At 38.3% G+C, this 23,920-nt stretch overlaps 1 protein-coding gene across 1 annotated transcript in view; it reads right to left on the reverse strand.

Moving 5' to 3' along the window:
- LOC127643279 (kremen protein 1-like) overlaps positions 1–23,920 on the reverse strand; it is a 91,008-nt gene that overhangs the window by 36,907 nt on the left and 30,181 nt on the right. Inside the window, exons 2-3 of the mRNA XM_052125949.1 lie at positions 17,021–17,183; positions 7,394–7,485 (exon numbers count right to left, since the gene is read on the reverse strand). Coding sequence (XP_051981909.1) covers positions 7,394–7,485; positions 17,021–17,183 — 255 coding nt within the window. The remainder of the gene's footprint in view (positions 1–7,393; positions 7,486–17,020; positions 17,184–23,920) is intronic.

Here is a 23,920-nt window from a genome sequence, read left to right on the forward strand (position 1 = left end):
GTTAGGATGGGGTTAGTGTTTGGGGAGGGATATTAGTGGGGGTTAAAATTTAAATGTTGATTGTGTAGTGTATATGTTGTGTTTTTCTCTGTTGCATTTGTTCTTTGAATCAATAAAACATTTTAATTACAAAAAAACAAACAATTTGAACAGTCAAATGGTGTCAGCCAGGGCTAAAGCATTAACAGATGCTCTTAACATTGAAATCAACCTTTGAAAAATAAAAATCAACAAACAACTCTAAAGATCACATTCAATCAAGGAATTATGCAAATAAGGTAATGGCATGAACAGGAACACAACACAAACACGGCAACAGAATTAGTGCTGATCTCAGTTTGCAAGGCAAAAAAAGACAGCTAAAGTCTTTCAGCTTTAACACTGAAAATGAACAAAATCCCTTTCATAAGTGTCATTTTGCAGATGAAAGCATGCCCATAAGAGATCGAGACAAGTTCTGCTCTTTCATTCGCCAATTATTTCATCCCAAGTAAAAAATAGGAAAAGACCTTAGGTGCATGGACGCATGTCGTTTGTGATGCTACAAGGGCGCCGACTGCTTTCTGATTATACAGCAGCCTGCAGCTAAAATTTCCAACAAATCATCCTACTTTTATTGCCAGTATTGTGATCCTCTTTGCTTTAGGGCACCACCCTGCCACCCAAGACCGACCCCATGATATCTAAACCGAAACAGGAGTGTGCGTTGGGCTGTACTTGATATGGGCCATACCCTGAGAGCTGATGGGAATATGAGACACGCTGCAACGAGATGCGTTACAAACTAGTACGCACATACACAGACACATTTACGGTAAACAAGGCTCAACTCAGTGAGAGTAACACAGAAGACAACTAGCTGGGACAAAAGCTGTCCTAAATTTGCCCACCAATAGATGGGAGCTTCACTCAGGCTCAGAGATAAGGGGCATCCAGACAGATCAATGTGTATTCATGTGGGTGGAATTTCAGTGAAATAGGTCAGCAAGTGTAATTGTGTTGGCCTGTGTGCAGGTCTCTTGTTTGTCGAACTGAAGACAAAGAAGGACATGGAAAAAATTTGATCTCAGTGATTTCGACCATGGCCTGGTTCGAGTATTCCTGTAAATGCTGATCTCCAGGGATTTTCACGCACAACAGTCTCTAGAATTCATTCGGAATGGTGCTTGTTGATGAGAGAGGTCAATGGAGAATGGTCAGAATGGTATGAGCTGTCAGAAAGCCTACGGTAATTCAGATAACCCCTCTGTACAACTGCAGTTAGCAGAATAGCATCTCAGACTGCACAACACGTCAAACCTTGAGGCGAGTGGGTTACAACCGCAGAAGACCACGTTGGGCACTTTATTAGGACCGTAGTGTTCCTAATAAAGTGCTCAGTGAATATAGACATAACCTTAACATCTTTAATTAACTTCTCCTATCCCCCATAGCTTTGTTTTCATAAGCATCAAATTAAATGTAATGTCTACTCTAACTAAGGTCTTTCATCATGTTAATTGAGCTTCTTCCCTGTTTTTGCAATTTACCAAAATATGTCTTTTACATTTATACATTTACTTGTCTCTTGATCTTACTAATAGGATGTCCTGATGCTGCATGCCACAGCTGTTGAGCACTGCATTCACCCACCCCGTGCTGTGATACTGTGTGTCAGCTCTTGTTTATGGGGTGTGATTAGTGTGGTGAGATGAAACTGAAGAGAAGGGGCTATCAGATTCAGTGGCGGCTGCTGGTCTTTCAAAGAGGGGAAGCTCATTTTCGGCCTACATTATAAACTTATTTACCCTATTTTTTGCACTAAATCAATCTTAGGTGTTGATCTGCCCTGCTGTTTAATTCTAATTTTTTCCTCGTAAGGAAGACTTTCAAATGGCTTCGCCAAAATCAGGTAGACAATATTAGCACCGTCTGCCATCGTGCGCAGTTTCACCCGTACGACGCTAGCCTAGCCTACTGTATGAATGAATGAACGAACGAACGAACGAACGCTCTAAAACAAAATATATTAAACTTGGTAAAACTGAAACAAGGAATGTGGTGTATAATTGTGTGAAATGTATTATGCAACTTGACTAGCAATTTCGCCAAACAAATATAAAGAAATAGGTTGCAGCAGTTTTTCTTTCGACTACACTTGAGAAATCCGCTGATGTGACTGAGCTGAAATAGCTTCAGTGACTTCTTATAGTACAGATTCGCTGTCAATCAAAAGGAGATGCAGTCTTTCGACAGATCCTCCAATCATCACGCTGAAGCCCGAGTCCGGGCCAGCCCACTCCTCATTCACCCCCAGAGACGCTGAGCGTCCGTGGGCGGGACATAATCGCAGCATTTATCCAATGACCGTCTATTTTCGGAGCACTGAAAAAAAACTGTTCACAGCAGCCCCATTGAAGTCAATGGACGCTCGGCTTCAACAGGGAAATGCACTAACGCTACGGGAATGTATGAGAAGTAAATCGAGTCAGCCGACCTGCTATATGTAATGTAGCTGATTCTGAACGAACTCGTCTTCGAGATGAACGTGTTCTAACGCATTTTTAGTCAATAAACTGTTTACACAATAGTACATATTTGACCATTATTTTTTGACATTATAGGGGAAGCTGAGCTTCCCTTGCAGTCTTAAAGAAATCCCCACTGATCAGATTACACACATACACACACATTCTCTCTCTTTTTCTGCCAGTACAGTAGAAAACATGCTTAGTGGGATTACACAAATTTGATTGACAGGAAATTGAGTTGGCACTCGTATACGCACACACACACACATCTGCCCTCGAGACGTGCACAGAAAGACTTATTCATTAATACTCAGCCAAAGAAAGAGAAAGAATTTTCTATTGCTTCCATGAACAATGTTGATTATAGTTTAGAAAACATGAATTATCAATGTTGATTCAATACAGATCTAAATGTTTTGTGGTGCACACATACCTTTAAATACACATAGACAAACACACATGTGTATGCTCTCTGGGTGGAGAACGTGAAAACATCAAGTGCTGACAGGAAACACAAAAGTATCTGTGCATGCTGGGACAGTGTGATTTTTGAAGAAGCAATTAGAGTAAATTTTCCTTCCAAAACAGTTCTGAATTTTTTTGGCATTTCATAACTTTAGTTTCATAATCACGATGATGGGAACCTACAGATTATAATTTTTTTTTTACCAAGTTGCTTTCTTTGTGTGCTCTTCGGTTTTTCTAAAGCTAACAACAGGCTTTTAGCATGCAAAATTATTTTGAACGTGGCAATGGACAGGAAATGATGTCACGCTTGAGGACTTTTGTGTAAATAAATAATAAATCACAAATAACAAATATTATATTTAAAATGTGTAAAAATACACCAACTATCTTTCTTGCATTTCTCACTTTCTTGCATCAGTAAAAACACATGACACTGCTTTGAAATATATGTTCTTTGTTATAAGCCAGGTGTCAGGGTGGGCCTGCTAATTAGTGCAAATAATTTCACGCGCATGCACATTCTGCGCATTCAAAGAAAATCAGGCTGCACTGGCACTCTCCTGATGACGAGATCTTTTGTATTTTTTGTAAAACTTGTATTTTAAGCTTGTTTGTAATTTGCATTTTTGTTGTATAGAAATAGTGCTTTTTCCAATATATATAAAGTTGACACCAATTCTTAGTCTTAGACTATGAATTAGTGCCCCCTGCCCCTGATAGTCGACCAAATGTTAGTCGATGAGAAGAGTCTTGGTCGACCAAGTTTTGATTGGTCGGTTGGTCGCAGAAAAAAAAACACAGGAAACTGATGACGTGATCGGACGCTAGTTTTCGTTAAGTGGGGTTAGGGTTAAGCCTACAAAATAAAGCAAGACACCTTGATTTGAAACTTTGAACTTTACTTTTATTTATTTTAACAAAAATTCAACTGAAACTGGAAAAAAGTGCAATTAAAATATGTGTTGTTCAACTTTTTGAAAAATGGTTTTACAACATTTGTCAACATGTTGTGTGAATAAATTAGTTTTGTTCTCTCCTTCACCATATCTATATATATATATATATATATATATATATATATATATATATATATATATATATATATATCTCACAATATCCAATTACATCTTAATTTATTTAAAAAAACAAAAACATTTGATCAAATACATTTCTAAATTCAAATTGCACGAAACGAAATGAAAAAGCAATTAAAATAATGAAGTGATAAAAGAATAATAATGAATATTTCCATTTACCGTCAGGCAAGTATTCGTCTTAACATCATGGCGGAAAATTACTTACACAAATGAAGACATAAAAATAATTATAAATGTACAAATAATAATTATAATGATGATAATAATCACTGAAATATAAATCATGGTTCGAGGTGAACGTGTTTTTGTATTATTTTATGTTTTAATCACAGATGTATAGGCTGAAAAGTTGCATTCACAATGAACTGCTCTGTGGAAATAAAGCAAACTGAACTCAAAACACCTCCTCGGTTGAGATGTCTGAGGTCATTTGCAGCACCCATAGACGATACTGTTCTTGCAAAACAAATTCAGAAGACAGAAACATAGAAAGTGTGAAAACCTTTTACAGCTTGCTCTGAATAATATAATAAAGTGTTTTTCTTCAAGCGCCTGTCTGTGTGTCTACGGGCAAATTATTTGTAATATTAATTTGATAATAATAGCCTAATAATATTAATAATAATACTGTTACACATTAATGGGAAAATGAGCCAAAAATTGTCTTGACATCGTCAAAGGCATCAGCTACTAGCGATCACTCTGACCATCGTCGATCCCCGAGTTCATCGTCTGTCTGCAAAACCCTAATGTGCATTTCTCTCTATAAATTAACAAAATGTTCAGACAGTCTCCTAGCTGGTTTTTCTGACACATTCAAAAACATTATCGCTTTTGCCAGTGTCGCTGCAGCTCGCTTTGTGCGTGCACTTGTAAAATTTAAATTTTATAATTTGAAGTAATTCAATTAATATCATAAACATGCGACTAGTCGACTAATGGCTAAAATTAAAGCCTACTAGTTGTCTAGGTAAATCTTTGATCGGGGGCAGCCCTACTGTAAATATTTCTGTAAAGTTAAATATTAGAGGTATTTCGCAGTGCATAGAAGGATAGTGTCTCTAGCTACAGACAGGCGCTAAAAGCTTCCAGGTTAGCATATTTTAGCAAACTTAGCAAAACAATCCTAGGTGTTTATTGTGTGTTTACTGTGGCTAACGTGGTTAGGAATACAGCCTCGACTGAACCAGATATTCCGTTGCAGCACAATACTGACTTCATGAATTTTTTTACTGATAAAACTGAAAGCATCAGAAATTAAATTGGAATTATGCAACTCTCTGCAACAGCACCTCAAAAAAAGTGCCTCATAATTTTACCCACAAGCAACTTCAATCCTATACTGTCAAAGTTCAGGAAGAGCTAACAAAACGTATTGAAACATCAAAAGCAACAACGTGAATTGATCCAATACCAACTAAGCTCTTAAAAGTGGTGTTTCCTGTAATGTTAGAAGCTCTTCTTAATATTATTAACTCCTCACTATCCTTAGGGCATGTCCCAAGAAACCTTAAACTGGCAGTTATCAAACTGCTTATTAAGAAGCCACAGCTTGATCCTGGAAAGTTGGCTAATTATAGACCGATTTCAAGTCTCCCATTTATGTTGAAAAATACTATAAAAGGTAGAGTTTTCCCAACTGTGTTCAGTTGAACGGAGAAATGGTATGTATGAACAATTTTAGTCAGGATTTAGGCCCCATCACAGTACAGAGACTGCACTTATCAGAGTTACTATTATTTACTCTTATCATCTGATCGCAGCTGCATTTCTCTTCTAGAGTTTTTAGATCTCAGTGCCACATTCGACACTATAGTTCACCATAGATCTCTTGGATAAGCTTGAGAATTGCGTTGGCATTTGTGGACAGGCATTAGCATGGTTCAGGTCCTATTTATCAGACCACTAACACTTTGTCTGTGTGAACGACAAATGGAGTGGTGGTGGTGTAGTGGTCTAAGCACATAACTGGTAATCTGGTAATCAGAAGGACGATGTGTCCTTGAGCAAGGTACTTAACTCCAGGTTGCTCCAGGGGGATTGTCCCTGTAATAAGGGCTCTGTAAGTCACTTTGGATAAAAGCGTCTGCCAAATGCATAAATGTAAATGTAAACGAGGAATTGTCCGATCAAACAAAAGTTAAGTATGGAGTGCCACAGGGATCAGTATAAGTTCTCCTTATATATGCTTTCCGTAGGAGACATTATAAGGAATCGTGGAAAGTTTTCACTGTTATGTGGACGATACCAACTTTATATTACTTCAAAACCCACCAAAATTTCACAATTCTCCAAATTAGCAGACTCTTTCAATGAAATCAAATATTGGATGGGTAGAAATTTCCTCCTACACAATTCCAACAAAACAGAGGTACTAATTATTGAACCAAAAACCTCTAAAAAAAATAAGCAGCTAAACTATCATTTGACTCTCAGTGAATGTACTTTTACGTCATCTTCTACAGCAAAGAACTTAGGTATTATATTTTATACAAATCTGTCCTTTGAAAAGTTTCAAGTTTCCAATGTTTGTTGAACAGCATTCTTCCACCTCAGAAATATTTCTATATTATGATACATGCTCTCTCTTGCTGATGCCGAAAAACAAATGAATGCATCCATGACCTCAAGACTAGATTATTGTAATGTATTACTGGGAGGATGTCCAGCAAGATTAATAAATAAACTTCAATTGGTTCAAATGCAGCTGCTAGTGTGCTGAATAAAACCAATCAATATGATCATATTAGCCCCATTTTATCATCGTTAAATTGGTTACCTGTAAAATGTCGTATTCATTTGAAAATTCTATTAACTACGTACTAAGATTTGAATGGTCTAGCTGTTATTAGTACCAAGAATATCAAAATCCACAAAAGGAGGTAGATCCTTTTCCTGTTTGGCTCTATGGAATAGTCTTCCTAACACTGTTCGGGACTCAGACACACCCTCTCAGTATAAGTAATAATTAACTAATAGTGGCATTATATATGCTGTTTAGGCAGAGGGTTTCTGGCCCCCACAATGAGCCTGGTTTCTCCCAAGGTTATTTTTCTCCATTAATCTACATGAAGTTGTGTGTTCCTTACCACAGTCTCCTTTGGCTTGCTCACTGGGGTTCCAAATACAATTATTATTTAATTATTTACTTATTTATGTTTAGACAATTTACAATCATATTTTAATCAAACTGCACAATGATGACTCTAAGACTTTACAGACTTTAGTTTCATTTTCTGTTAAAGCATGACTTTCTGTAAAGCTGCTTTGAAACTATGTTTTCATCACCACACTTCTAGTGCTTCTAAAAACACTCACTTTGACAGGTCGGAATGTCACAGTACTTCCAGTAGATTCCATCCTCAAGATCTGCAATGTAACACCATGGTCGAACATCTCCATCTGGGTTCCTGTGTGAGAGAGACAGAGAGAGCCAGACTGTTAAAACTAGATCATTTTCTTCAAGTATAGCGGTCACACCCAAGAAAAGCCTCTTCATGGGTTGTCAGTCAGACACAAATTCCCATAACAGAGGGAACCTATGTGCTTTATTGAGCCTCTTTCACTCCCCCTGCCCTGACTATCGAAGCATGTCCACATTCAGCCCGGCATCTACACGAGGGCCTGGGGAAGGAATCTTTGTTCCTGTTCAGACAGTGACCTGTGGAGTTCACTGGCTTTGTCTGCTTTAAAACCCCTTTTAGTTCTCTGGTGCATTCTTTCAAGCTTGATGCCAACCGCCAAACCCAAAAAAGCCATCAAACAGGGTATTGATTACAACTGCACTGCCAGATGAGGCAGTGATTGGTCAATTTCATCACGAAAGAAAATTCATCATAAAACGGTCTGACCAAGTCCACTTCGCATGCACTTTGGGTGCCCTGTTCCATCAGAAATAATGAAAATTGCGAGAAAAGCTATTCTTCTTGCCTTTGTGGAGCTGCAATGCAAAATCTCCTGCTAAACCCTGAGGCGACAGCTATCTGATTTCATCCATTGTGAGGTGGAATCAAATGGGCGTGCAAGTCTTTTCTTCCCCTATCAAAAACACTTTCTAGCTTCTCTTCTTCTGTCTATAAAACAGGAAAGTGTATTGAATGAAGCGTCATTTCAAGGGCTTTCTTTTTGTGTCTGGAGAAACTTAACCTCATGGTTGGAGTCAGCAAAACATCACCTTTTCTCCCTCCTGTTTTATTTATTTCTGTGAAGGAGAATGAGATCTGACCTGCTAACAAACCAGTCTGGCTTTTGGAGCGGAGTGTGTATTTCGACAATCAAGAGTGACAAGCCTGCCAGGCCTGATGGGATTTATATTATGACTATAATGGATTGATTGTGTTATATTTATAACGAAATATAATGGCTACTTTGCTTGGCATTTTGAAAAATGTATTCTTCTCTTCAGGAAAGACACCTGTTTGGTGCTGAAGTCTTAAGGGCAGTTGAGGTTGAATAGAGAAGATTAGATTATAAATTATAAAAAGAAACCAGCACACACCGGAACCAATTGAGTTTTATAACTTTTGGTTGCGCCAACAATTCTCAAACATGCATTCTTCCACCAGTGCGGACAGAAAACCGTACCAAATTACCTAAATAATGTGAGTGTTTCTACAGTGCAAAACATACAGCAAAATAATGCTGGGAAGGGAAAATAATCCCTTTCAAATGGTTAAATTCCTTATTATTTCTATCCCTGTTTGCATGCACACACATAAACTAGCGATATACATTGTGCCAGGTTCCAATATGGCTTCATCTGATCCAGGTTGCCTCTGAGGTCATTCAGCGATCACTTTAATTCATCTTGTTGTTTAAAACCTCTAATCACACCACTCCTCCCCCAAGGGTGAGAGAAAAGCACTACTACAGAGAATGCAGTGGTGCACTCCCAGACCAGATATAATAGGTGGCTTTGATCACCAAACTCAGCCCTGTTTGCCCTCGGGGTCTCCTTGAAATGTGTGGACGTGTATGAGCATATGTGTGTGTGCTAGGGTGTATTTCTATGATAAGTGCGTGTGTGTCCGGTGATGCCTGCGGGGTCAAGTCCCTTCTGAGAGTGAGTAAAGAATATCAGCGTCTTTCATGTGTTACCGTAACAACGAGCACATAATCTGTTCTGGCTGGTTAATGGGATGTGAAAAAACCCTGCCTTTGGACATGTGGGGATTTATGACTTCTTAAAGTGATGGCAGGGCTTTAGAACTGCCCTTAGGAAAGAACGATAACAGATGAGATTGCTTTTTAGTGGTCAGAGTGCATATTGTGTTAACTGCCATGTGATGTTTTCTTTACAGTTTTTTGCAGTCTATCTATCTCTCTATCTCTATCTCTCTGTCTGTATGTCTGTCAATCAATATATCAATCAATCACCATCTGTTTCTCTGTCTGTCCATTCGTCTATCCAATCAAAAATCAAAGATCAAAGAAGTCCTTAAACATCTCATCAATTTAATTGACCAATTATCACATTCATGATTTCACAGCTCTACACTCTTACTGTCTAATTATTTTCAAGTTGTATCATAGGAACTTTTTCTACACAGTTTTCCACTAATAAAAACTGAAAGGTGACCACAAAGATCACTGCAACACTAGATCTGAGAATAAACAGATGTGTAAGAACATTGTGTTGAGCTGATATGGTTTATTGTTACAGCTACAGAACACAGTGTTTCCTCAAGTATTATTTTCAGCAGCGGTGCTGTTGTGCACGCGTCCACAAGCCCACAACATCGGACCCATATTAATGCATGTTGGTCAAATAATAGATTAAAACAGGGGTGTCAAACTCAATTTCACCCTGGGCCACATCAGGGTTTATTTTTGCCCTCAAAGGGCCCGCTGAAAATGTTGTACCAGCACCTGCTTTGGTAGCACCCATCCAAATAATATTGCATGTTATGTGCATTGAAATGCACATTTAAAAGTACTACATTGATTTTGAGGTTGGGATGCAGATGAAAATTATGACATAACAGTAACAGCTGTGAACACCTAATTTATATGGCTAAATTGAAATATTCTGACAGTGTGACTAACTTGGGTCTTCTTTACAGATTCCTATGATCAGGCTCCAACTAATTAAACTACAGTCATTTCTTGGAATTTCTGAAGGCAAACAAAACAACTTACAGTTTCCTACAATCAGAGATTTACACAGACGGAAATTGATAGCTTGGTCCATAATTATGAAAATGTACCACAGTTCCATAGTTTTAACAATGATATTTGTAATAGTTCATGGTAACCATAAGTAAAACCATGCATGGCCCCCTCACTATCATGATTAGTAACTATGGTTTCTATATAAAGAACGATGGCATTTTGCAATGAGAAAACAGCAGTCTAAATACATTTAGAAAGTTTTTCTACCACTACCATAGGTAGTAATACAGTACAGTTCCATGGTACGTTTTTGTAAATGTTCGGATTTGACAACTGAAAAGCCTTCTAATTTAAGTTTTCTCCTGTTTTCTTTGTCAGTGCCATTTAGAATGATGGGGCTGTTTGTTTTAAACTAGTTTCATCACAGAGACAAGGTTTTGCAACAGACAATTCTGTACCTCATTCAAATGGGTTTCGTAATCCCCGCCACGCATCTCACTGGTTCACAGGCACATTTCAAATAGTATGTTGTTCGGTGGAGACCAGTCCGCGAATTACCGCACCTGCTCTGCCCTCGTGCTGTTATGATTAAGCCGTGTTGATAATTGACCCGTGTCGTGCAATTTCATTCCCCTTTTAAGTGAGCAAAATGCGCTCCAAAACATGCAGATGACAGGTGAAGGCTCATTTATATTATAGGAAATCCCTAACTGATTGTTCAGTGAAACGTTACGATCCCCTGCCATCATATATTTCAGGAACGAGCTTGTGGGCCACTTGACATGAAGCAAGTTTGACGTGTTGTTATGCGGTGACATCACTGTAAGTAAGTACGTGTATTTGTGTGTGTGTGTGGTGGGGTCTCTTTCGCAAGCGCACAGCTGACAAGGGGCTGCAAGCGTTATGTTGCGTCATGAATATTAAACTGAATATTAAAATTCAGTGGTGCAGCACCGCTGCAAAATGCATATAGGGGAACGCTGGAACATATTCTCACTCTGATTTGTTTCAGTATTAACTGCTCTCCATGCACCATAATCATAAAATATATGATAAACTTGTAAAACTTTGGCACAGAGCTATTAATAAAAAGTCAAACACAGATTCTTTAACAACAAAAGCATGCAAAATCTATAGTAGGCAATGGCCTGAAGTTTCCCTGAACACCTAAGCCACACTTTTAGCCTGCTGCAGTTAAGCAGTAACCAAAGCAAATATCAGGGAGGGAAATTTGCTAGATAGTTTTTAAGTCTGGTTTGGTCAACATGGCAAACATGTGCTACAGCGGTAATGAGATTCAAGCATGTGCCTGTACAAGCTGATATCTATACTTCTCAATAAATACCAAACAAAGCAGGTAAATAGACATTGATGTATATTTGAAGTAGCTAACAATGCTACGGCAAATACTCTTTGGTAGTAAAAAGAGGCTTTTACAAAAGGTTCTATAAAATCATTGGAGATGCTTGTCCATCGTTTTAAAGAGAGACAATTGTTAGGTTGTCACAGCCTATTTTATCTATGTCACGTACAAACATACTTGCAGTATTACCTGCCAATACAAAGCCTGCTTCACTAAACTTGCTTATGAAAGTAGATAATGACACAGTCAATTTCACAGCCAAGTAAATAATAGTGTAAACAATAACCAGCTGAATCAAGGCAAAGGCACAAATGGGGTAGATGGTTGCTTACAAATAAACTAACAATACAGACATGATGGATTGAGGAAGTAAACTAAATAAAACAATTTCAACATAAAACGTTGTTCACAACCCAATTAACTTCGGTTATGTAATTTCCAAGTGAAATAGCATATTCTATGAGAAGAAAAAATGCAGCGCGAGAATTTATTTTATCGGTTTTATTGGATTGCAAAAGGTTGTCTCTATATGACCGGTGGTCTGAGGTAGTTTACATTTTTAGTGTTTTTACAAAAATTTCTTTTCAATTTAGTAAATATTTTGTCATGTCATATTCATCAAATATAGACATTTTAAATATTTGTTTTTACAAATGTTTAGTCGTTATATCTAATATTAAAGAATACGACATGACAAAATATTGAAAAAATTTAAAGGACATTTGAACTAAAATGCATATAATTTTAATAACTCGAAGCGCAGCGTAGTTCTAGCTTGAAGACTAGCAGCTGTACATCATCACATCATTAGCTGGGTAACTCCTAGCCAATCGCATGTAAGCCATTGCTTTAAAAGTCTGCTCACAATCTATCACATTGCTGTTTCAGTGTGCTAACACCGCAACCTCCACCACCCCACCACCACCAGTTGAGCCCTGTCCAGCACGGGTCTCCGTCAGGACATGACGGTTCCAGGTACAACTCCCTCGGACCACCGGACAGGGCCTACGCCAAAGAGAGAGACATTACTTTGTTTTACATTTATCAAATAAATGGCATCTTAAACTTCACTCAAGCCTGCGTGTCTTCCCGATAGAAATGAAAATAACATATTTTAGTTGATTATCTGCAAAAGGACAGAAACGTGTGAGAATGGCAGACCAAACGTACATCAAATATTCAAACATTTTGAAAAATTAATAATTTTATTTTTAACATGTATTAAACATACAAAGATACAAATGTGTTTTTAATTAAAATAAAAAATACACCTGTGCTTGTTGTGAAAATCTAAGCTCCTGAAATAATATAATAAATATATACTGCAGGTTGATCTAAATTAGTTACAGTATTGAAAATTGTTCATGCTTTAGAGATTTTAATACATTTTCTGTGTTTCAGACAGTTTAGGATACTGCATTGCATGTAACAAATTTTTACGACTCAAGTTACACATTATAGCACATAACTTAGTTTTCATTTGCTTCATTGTCTCTGCAGATGTAAGCTGTAATATTACATACATGTTGTGAATATAGTGATTAATTTAAATTGAATCACTCGTTTGAGTCTGGTAATCAACCCATTTGAAAATCAGTTCATTTGTCCAGTGTTCAGCTCTTCCAAAAAACAGATGTTTCTCTAGAAGTTTCTTCTTCTGTTTATGCACTGTTCAGTCATTTTTATCCCCTCATAATAATTTTGTAATCATTGCTGAAATAAAAATAATTTAATTATTTTCTGATGAATCTTTTTCATCCGTTTTCTGTTATCGTTGACAAAATAAATTAAAAAACCTTTGTTAAGAAACATTTTCATCAGTAATTTTGATTAACACTGATTTTATGACAACTTTGATACCTTTTAAGCTTTAAAGCGAGGCACTATCCATTGGCATTGTATAGAGAGGAAGGACAACAATGGCTAATTTTTTGGTGTTTACTACTAATCCTTAAAAACTAGAATTTATGCTAGCTTTCTAAGAGTTGGCTTGGCTATTAGGTGGTGTAAAATGAGAGGCAAGGAGGGCACATATCTCTGAGGGAGCAGATCCTTTCACTCTCCAACACTCTCAGATCCTTTTATTCACAATTAATAAGAGGTTTCCTTTCAGGCCCATCTCTCAATATTTTCATAGCTATGTTACAGCACACAATAAATATGAAATGTGAGGGCTATTAGGACTTGGCACCTCCATTTCTCTCTCTTTCTCGCCCTCTCTCACATGCCAAGACTACAGTTTCCTCCTTTCAAGTCAAATGGTGTTTAGACAAGCCAACAAAGAGATGCAAACACAGTTTATGACATCATTAAAGAAACACACAAACTTGCAGATTTCCAGAACCATTCCTTCTGAACACGTAATTGGGACTGAAAAACTTCCACTACGCAAATAAAAAAGCATTTCTTCTTTAAAACACACCTGTCTCTTTTTCTGGCCTCTTGCTAACCGTTAAAAATACACTATAGATTTTTGAATCAGCTACCTGAACGTGAAGACAGACAGACAGACAAACAGGCAGACTGACTTCTGGTCCACATTGTTTTAGCCTGTTTGGCACAATCTTCTCGAGACAAATCCCAAAGTTTGTTATGACACAGAAAAACATTCCTACATACATACCCAGCAGACATAACGCCACACAACCATGTGCCTAAAATCAACACAGTTGTTCCTGATGGTGATCTGACCTTCTTCACCTGCCGTTCTGAATCCGGCTTTCATACAGTCTGCTGGATCTGCGCGTGCGCGCACACACACACACATACACCTACAAAGTCACCCCAGCACCCCTCACTAAAGTAATGCTGTTACAGCCAGGTAAGATAAGCGTCGTTGGAATGGTTTACCCCAAATTAACAATCTGTCATCATTTACTCATCCTCATGATTGTCCAAAACTTTTTTCTTCCATGAAACGCAAAATGAGTTATTTAGCAGAATGTTCATGCTGCTCATTTCCATACAATTAAAGTGAGTGGTGGCCAGAGGCTGTTATGACACAATTTGATTTCAAAGTCAAAAGCCACATAACTTCAATTCTGTTTAACTACATTAGTCTACTAAAGCCATATCCTTCAGGCCATTAGCTTTCTGTGAGTAATAGACTGAATTTTAAGTCATTCTTCATTGAAAATGTTGCCATCTGGACATTCAAACCTTGTGCATTCACGATACACACAATAACTTCATTGTTCATTGTATGGAAAAGAGCATCATGGGCATTTTCCTATATCACTCATCTTGTGTTCCAAGGAAAAAGAAAAGGCATAAGGGATTTGAGCAGTGAGGATAGAATACATGTTGGCAAAAGTTTTATTTTCGGTGATCTATTCCTTTAAGAAGTTAAAATAGTAATGGCAATCAATTGCCCTTAAATGTCATTTCTAATCTCTCTTTGTGCTTTAATCATGCTCTAGTTACTTCTATCTGGAGTCCGAAGAATGACATAACAGCTGAGAAAACTGTGAGAAACTAAAAATTCTAAAGGGCTGCAAAGAGTAATGGTGCTATACAGCCAGAAAGACACATTTTTCTGTCAAATTGACAAACTTTATAAACAGTCTATGGCTGGAATATTGTGTTTCATGTGTGAATGAACCAAATCCTCCAGCGTCCATCTGTAGATAAACACTGGTTAGATAACCATTTCTATCTATTATACATTGTTGCCTGTAACTGCTGTCCTCCGAGTGTTAGTGTATTCTGAATGAAAGTGAATCTGAGAGGAGAAAGAGACTGTTGGTCACTCAGTCCCACACTGTCGCTTACTGCGTTTGTTTTGGAGGGATTTGTGGTGACTTTGCAAACGTAAAAACTTCAAACCCTGCCGAGTCCACATAATGACAGGAACAAAAAATAAACCTACACTCATGGACCACAGACAAATGCTGCTTTAAGACTTCCTGAGGAACAATTTAAGTGCAAATGCTTTTACAGTATCTAACAACATGAAATTAATTCAGAATAATTTAGTTTGGTTTAAGGCCTAAATAGTTTAAGATCCTTATGAAAATAAAACATTTTCATAATCCAAAGGACAGGCACAAGAAAAAAACACTGTTTAAGGGACGTGAAGTGTGAAATGATTTAGAGTGTGGAGACAATTCCCTTACACTTTTATTTGACATACTGAAGATATGAAAAGCTATAGGATGCTCCCTTGCTCTCTATTTAGTGAATGACTAGAATAACCTCCAGTGTGCTATCTGAACTGGTCTCAGGACAGTTCGAAATAAACCTAATTTTCACCCCAACTCCATATAAAGCCCCTGAAAGCCACATGTAACAGTATAAAGATGTGCAAGGAGGAGGCGGGGACTGGCTGAAAAGTAAACATAAACTTTAATGATATCAATGAACTTAAAACAACATAAAACATAAACAAACAGACACACAACGTGGCCACGTGCATCTCTTTCTCTCATTCTGGCATCTCTGGCTGCCTTTTATCTTGCTCTCCCGCCGATCAGCTGATTCATTGCCGGCCATGCTCCATCACAGCCCGGCCATGCCCTCCTCCTCGTCACACTCCTCCCCTGCCCGGGGTGCCACCGGTCTGACTATCCTTAATGTCCTAAACAGCCTGGTCCGCAGTGAGTCCTCCGGCTCCTGGTGGACGGAACCGCTCCTCCCCTTCTCGGCAGACGGCCGCGGTTCCTCCGGATCTCGCCAGCCGGCAGCGACCCCACCTTCCCCAGGGAAACGGCCACGGCTGCTCACCTGGTGGATGGCAGCAGTGAGGACTCAGCGATAGCGCATTCCTCATCCCTCCCGGGTTTCAGCACCTCTGTAACAGGTTAAGGACGGGCAAGGAGGAGGCGGGAACCGGCTGAACAGTGAACATAATGTTTAATGATAAAACACAACATAAAACATACACTAACAGACAAACATGCACCGTGGCTGCATGTGTCTCTCTCTCTCGAACTGGCGTCTCCGGCTACCCTTTATCTCTAATCAGCTGATTCAGTGCCGGCCGTGCTCCATCGTGGCCCGGCCACACCCTCCTCCTCGTCACACAAAATTTTTCAGCTTTTGGATGAACCCATTGATTCTAAATGTGATAATGCAGAGTAGATATAGGTTTTCTATAGAAAAAAATGCACCAAAGTACACATTAGTGTACATTGTGTTTAGCAGTGTGGCGTTTCGCTATAAATCTTGATTAACTTCTAACACTCAGCAGACCAGCCAGCAGGTCCAAAGGGGGCGTTATATTGCAAAAAAGGTTTTAGCTTAAAAGTCCTACACATAGTACATATATGGACAAGTCATATATCACATGAAATATTTCACTCTCCGGAATCAATCAAAATATCAAATATTATGGTATTACCATCAGATACGATCAACACTCCTTTTTTGTAAGGGTAGGCATATGTGTAAATCTATTGGGGTTACTCAGCATATAATTTAATGGTAGATTCTGCAAACATAAACATTATGTTGCATCTCTGGAAATGTCTGACCTGCAAAAGTTATGTGGTCCAAGGCCTCCTTCTCCATTGGGGTATTTGATGGTATTGTAGGGATGTTGGAAAGTCTCATTCCAGAAAAGACATGGCCTTCCCCCTTGAAGACTTGTCTGGTTCTGTCGGCCTCTGTAGTCCTCTCCATTTGCAGTATAACACTCTGAAAGACACAAGAGAATTTCACCACTACAGAATTTAGTGTGTTGAATGTTTGTGTTTTGTATGCACTGTATATATCCTTGAGACACATTTTATCAAGCTATTAGCTAGAAAGCGGTTAGCCTGTACCAAAGTCCCTTTCAAGGCAAGTCAGTCCAGTCAGCAGCCATCTTGGGAACATTCCCAGGCAGCTATTTTCTATGAATACAAGCAGCAAAAAAGTACAGCTTGTATCTACTTGAATGGAGAAAGACCAAAATCTCCAAAACGGCTGGTCAAGATTACAATCAAATATCATATTTTAAATCAACACTAAAATCTGACAACAGCTGTGTCATTAGTTTTGCTTTTTTAGCTCAGATCACACACACAAATGTTTTTTTTATTTTTTATTCTAAGCAGGTCCAGTAAATGTGCATGCATGTTCTCAAGCTGAATGCTGTATCTAAAATGTGTTCCTATTTCTCCCATTAATTTTAATACAAGTGTCCCATCTCAAGCTAAATAATCTCTGACTTTACTCTTGAACTGAAAAAGCTGTCACAATGAATTTAGTCACTTATATTGCTTATTTATTATTAGAAATATTTTGTTTTGTTTTCATGTTAAAAGTACAATAAATACTTCATAATACTGTATCTAACATACGCCATAAATTTACCATTGTAGCCTATCATAATATGCAATAACATGGTAGACTTTAAAGTGCCTTAAATTAAGATGTAAACACATAAATCCACATTGGATTTGTGTATATCAAAGCTAAAGTATTCCCATAGATCTTAAATTAATTAAGGGTTTTACTGTAGTGAAATTAACTAACTATGGTGTTTTGACAGAAACAATGTTTTGCATGGTAAAAATCAGAATATGGGGTCTCAGCCTGTTAGCATGCTAGACAGATTTTATTGTGTCTGTTAGCATTCAAGTTTCTTTACTAAAAGGGCTGGGAGACCAACTTAAACCAGCTTAGACCAGCAAACCATCTTGAGCTGGTTTAATCTGTATTATTAAGCAATGTTGTTTTGCCTTATACTATATGGCAACCATGTGGAAGAAAAAAATACTTTTTTTCTCCACCAAAAACAACAGCGACGCAGGATTTAAGCACAGTCAAAATAAACATGAGGGTAGCTATACCATCAAAGGGTATCTGTTGGTATTTCTAAGCTCCAGACTTCAAAGCATCTCAATTGGATTGAGTTCTGGTTTGAATATGGAAGCCGGTATGTGGTGAGAGTATGTATTTAAACCCTGGCTTTTATATGTTAGGTACCTCAAAACCTGCTAGCAGCCCTTGATACCATCTCCACTTTGATCTAAAAAATTCTCTCCTAGTTCTTCTGCTGGAGGAATCAGACAAAATTAAAATATTCAGTCCTTTTTTACTATCAATCTCCACTATCACATTAACATTCTTCTTCTTTAGTTTTTGGCTATTCGTGTTCTTCGTGCATATTGCCACCTACTGGGCAAGAAGGAGAATTTATAGTAAAAAAGGACTTAAAAATGTATCTGTTTCTCTCCAACACCTATCATAACGCTACTGAAGATATAGATTTAACCACTGGAGTCTAATGGATTAGTTTTATTCTGCCTTTCAAACTCCATGTAGGAACAATAGTAATAGTGATGCATGCTTTAGCAAGTGGTAGGCTACTAATCAGTAAGCGAAGCATTTTAAAGCATAGGAACTTTGAAGATTCTGGGATAATTAGCCTCTGTTTTCCACATATAGTCTAACTGCCCGGATTGCTCTCTCCTCTCTGTCAATAGCCGGTGTGTGGTGAGCATACTGGCGCACAATGTCTGCAGTCGCATCATCCAGGTGGATGCTGCACACTGGTGGTGGATGAGGAGAGTCCCCTGTTCACTGTGTAAAGTGCTTTGAGTGTAGTGTCAGTAAAGCGCTATATAAATTCATGTTCATTCATTCATATGGGTCGAACCCCTTATTCAGGGAAAGAGCAGAGCATCATTCAACAAATCCAAAAACTCTACAATCTCCCTAAACAAATATGCTAAACGGCATGGAATTAACATACCTGAGGCAAGACTTTCTCAAATTAATATATATTAATTTAGATTTGTGTGAGGCTTATTCGCCTAAAAAAGGGCAAATTATTCCCAGAGGTTTGTTCTGAAAATGGGCACTGGGTGCAGCTACATATGCGGCAAGACATTTGCGCTGTTGCTCACACAACCAAAACAGTTGTATCCAATCAGAAAATACAGCTCTAAAAGCCACTGAACACTTGGACGGTATCCAGACAGCACTGTGGAAGTCAAGCTCGCTGGAATCAAGACTAAAGGAAACCAGGCCTCGTTAAAATGTGAAATCACAAGCCTTGCTTTTTGGGTGTCATGTAGATTTTAATTAAAGTCATGCAGGTGGCAAAACTCAAAACCAGCACCTGCTGTGACAAGAATACTGTTTGTTTTAGTTTTTTTAAGCACCCTACTGTAAGTAAGTTACTACATACTACTGAATGTAGTATGTAGACTACATACTACTGTAGGTAGTTTGAATATTAATCTGTGGGTAGCTCTGCTGTTGCATATATGGTCTGGTATGTCAGGTTAAAGGAACAGTTCACCCACAAATGAATATGTTGTCATTATTTACCCTCAAGTCATTGTAAACCCATTTGACTTTCTCTCTTCCGTCAAACATGAAACGTGAATTTTTAAGAAAGTACTGGGTCTGTCAAGATCCAAAATGGCACAAAAGCACCATAAAAGTATTGCAATATAAAGGCCTGATAAACATAGTCCACATGACTCGTGTGCAATTTCCAAGTCTTCTGAAGCTACAGGAAATGACAGAAATTTCCATTCCACAATAGCTCTCCTTTTTAAATATGGCACAATTTCCAATTATATGTGGTTACACGAAAAGCAGTAACAAATGACATATGGTGCTATCAAATGGTATTGATGTGCCATTTTTGTAGTCCACAAAAAGTTTAAAACTTTCATAATCCATTTCAGACCTTTTCAATGAATAACAACTTCTTGCCCAAAAATGAACATTCTCTCATCATTTACTTACCCTCACGCCATCCAAGATGAATATAACTTTCTGTCTTCTGCTGAACAGAAACAAAGATTTTTGGAAGAATATCTCAGCTCTGTAGGTTCTCACAATACAAGTATATGGGTACTAAAATGTTGAAGCTCCAAAAGCATATAAAAGCAAAATAAAAGTAATTCGTATGACTCTAAAGGATAAATCTTTACCTTCAGAAGCCATATGATAAGTATGTGTGAGAAACTGATCAGTATTTAAGTGGTTTTATTTGACTTTCAATCTCCACAATCACTTTCACATTCTTCTTTTATTTTTGGCGATTCACATTTTTTGTTCATGTCACCAGCTACAGGGAGGGACATTTATAGTAAAAAATGACTTAATCTGTTTCTTACCAACACCTATAATATCACTTCTGAATATATAGATTTAATCACTGGAGATTTTACACTGCATTTATGTGCTTTTTGGAGCTTCAAAAGTTTGTTACCCATTCACATACACATCTGGGATTGCATAACGGTGAGTAAATGATGTGGGAATTTTCATTTTTGGGTAAACTCTCCCTTTAAATTTCTATGAGTTTGTCACACAAATCTATTGGATGGCATCAGAAGACTTCAATTATTGTTATGGCTCACTTTTATAATACCTTTAAGGCACTTTTTTTTTTTGTCATTTTGTAGCTTGATAGACCCAGTCCCCATTCACTTTTACTCTATGGCAAAAAGCGACCAGGATATTCTTCAAAAATTCACCTTAAGAAAGACATTTTTAGAGCAAATGATGACAGAATTTTCATTTTTGGGTGAACTATCCCTTATACACGTCTATAAAATTCTACAGATAATAATAAAGGTTGCGGTAAAACTTTATGGGAACATTTATGTCTTTGGCAGTGGAATGACATTCATAAAGGATGGCAATAAATAATGCTTGACTGGATGGTGTTGTCATTCTGTTAGGGGTCGTTTGATGGCTTCTGCTGCAGCGCAGAGCCCAGGGAATTTATGGCACATTGGTAAGTCACATATATCCCAGAGCAATCATGATTTCTTCTTTGTAATCTTGGATGAGTTACCGCTAGCCAAACCATGCGTTACTAATGGCATGAATGTCCTTCAGACCCACTCTCCAAACTCAGGACCCATTCCTTCACTTTATGCTTCTTAATGCACACTCTCAAAACTTTAAAGCAATAATTCATCCAAAAATTCTGTCATCTTTAACTCACCATCATATTGTTCCAAACCATAAGTTACTTTGTTTCATAGAACATGAAAGGAGATGTTATGCAGAATGTTTAGTCTCAGTCACCACTCACATTCATTGTATGGGCAAAAGATGCTACAAAAGTGAATGGTGACTTAGGCTATCATTTCTTAACATTCTGCCAAACTACCGCTTTAAAGCAACTTCCCCACATTAGCAGTGAGACATAACATTCTGCTGTCGCATATCGCAGTTGTGTTGGGCTACGAGCTGGTGAGACATCTTGCTCCTGTGGCTAACCTCTGCAAAAAAGGTTTCCAGGCGGGATGACCGAAATAAAAAGGGCCTGGGGAAGGGTAGCAATTAGCAGCAACTTAACTTGATGTGGTCGGGAGGCATCATTAAGTTGCGGCAGCGCAGGGAAGCAGTGAGTAGACAGGGAAGAACCAGATAAGAAGGACCATCATCAAGATGAATGGGTAGTCAAAACCCAGTCTGGGGTTTTGAGCGCCGTTCAAAGAAAAAACATTTTAGGAAGATACTAGGGCTGCACGAAGTTTCTGATTTAACATACTGTATCACATTGCTGCTGCTGCTGCTGCTAATAATAATAATAACAAAAATGATTATCAAAGATGAAAAATTATAACTTTATTACACAATAGTGGTATGTTTCTTTTTACTTTCACGTTGCAATGTCAGGAGCCAATCACACCAAACACATTTTGTATCTATCTGCTTTTTTTCTGGAGCACCATTTTTTAAAATGCTGTGTCAGGTAAAAAAGAATGTTAACTTTTGAAAGTGTGTCTCGAGACATCTGCGTATTGTTGTATTTGTTGCACTGCATGTAGCCTTTAGTGCAAGAACGTGTTTTGGTCTGAACAGCCCCTTAGGCATTCTAGTTAAACTTTTGAGCCTTTTATTTAGGTAGTAATCTTTAGGAAGACCATTGGGTTCCTCCTTACATAAAATTGAGAGTTCTGGCAAATTCGCCACTGATTATTTTCACATGCAAATTAATTTTGTGGCAAGCTCTTCATTGTTGCCACAGGTTTGCCACAAAAGTTTGCTGCATGTTCATCACTTCGGGTGAAGAGCTGCAAATCCTGGCAAACATTGTGGCAAACCATTGTGGCAATTTGCCAGAATTCTAGATTTTTTCGTAAGGGCAGTGTTGCGTTATTAGATTAGATGTTCATAATATAGGCCTCTGTAATAAACAAACTGCATCACAGATTTACAGTATAAGTGAACCAAACTCAGAGCACCTTACGAAATATAGTTCATGCGGATCGAGCACATGTTTCAAGCCATTCTTAAGGCCACACCCACACAAAGTTTTCGAAACGCTCTGATTTCATTGCAGGAGAATGGCGTTCTAGTGTGGATGAGAGGCGGAAACATAGCTAAATTAATGCGCTTTCAAACTAAAATGTATTTGTTTGGACGTGGCCTAAGGCTGTTGATAACTCCGCATCATCGAAACATGATAGTGCATTCGTAGGATGAGCTTTCCCTCTTTAGCTGTTATAACAACCAGGGCCGCATTAAGCCCTGGGGCCCATGGAGGCCCAGTCGTGGCATCCTCCACTGTATTCTCCAACATCTATGTTTTAGAGAAGGCGCACATTAAAACACATTTAGTGGGAGACGCTGATGTAAACACAGAGAAGGTGGCAATAGTTAAATCCGTCCGTGTAGCGCATGGTGATTGAGTGCGAACCCCGAATGCCCCCACCCCCCGCTCTGAAGGCTGACCGAGGCTCGGTGAAACGTTAAGCCCCGGAGCACCTTAATATGGCCCTGATAACAACACCTCCAACTGTTCCCAACTCTGTCACAACGCTACCCCTGTTACACCATGTGATGCCTCTGTTGTGGTTGAATCACAGGCCTTGATGGGAAACAGAGTCACGGCCGCATGAAAGAGCGGAAAAAAACCCTATAAAATGCAACTACATCAACAGAAAAAGAAGCTAGGATTGGGAAGAAGGGAGGAACCACCCCACAAAGCCAGAAACAAGAGGGTCTTTAAAAAAAAACTAAAAAAAGACGAACAGAAGTGGATTATTTGCAAAGAGTCACTTGCCCTGTTATTATATTTGTAAGGATTCATTGCTAATTGCTTCCACATTGAGTCTTCAGATGCTCTCATCTTTGAATAAGGGACACAGAGAGACTTTGTAGCCATGCGACCAGAACAGATGACAAAACAAACACGGCCAAAACCAAATGAAAACTTATTTTGTCGTGTTTGTTGCCACAGGATGAGCCAGCCTTCACCAGGCGGCACATTTTTCCATATGATTCAGGATTACTCCAGAAGAATAATGAATCAAAATATCAGTTCTTGACTTACATGATAGTAATAAAACTTGCAACTTCCATCATTAAAGGAATAGCTTATCCAAAAATGAAAATGTTATCATCATTTACATAAACTTGTATGTCTTTACCAAGTATCACTGCTGTTTAGCATTATTAACGTCAAA

Source organism: Xyrauchen texanus, chromosome 4 (genome assembly GCF_025860055.1).
Source record: "Xyrauchen texanus isolate HMW12.3.18 chromosome 4, RBS_HiC_50CHRs, whole genome shotgun sequence".
Taxonomy (NCBI): Eukaryota; Metazoa; Chordata; class Actinopteri; order Cypriniformes; family Catostomidae; genus Xyrauchen; species Xyrauchen texanus.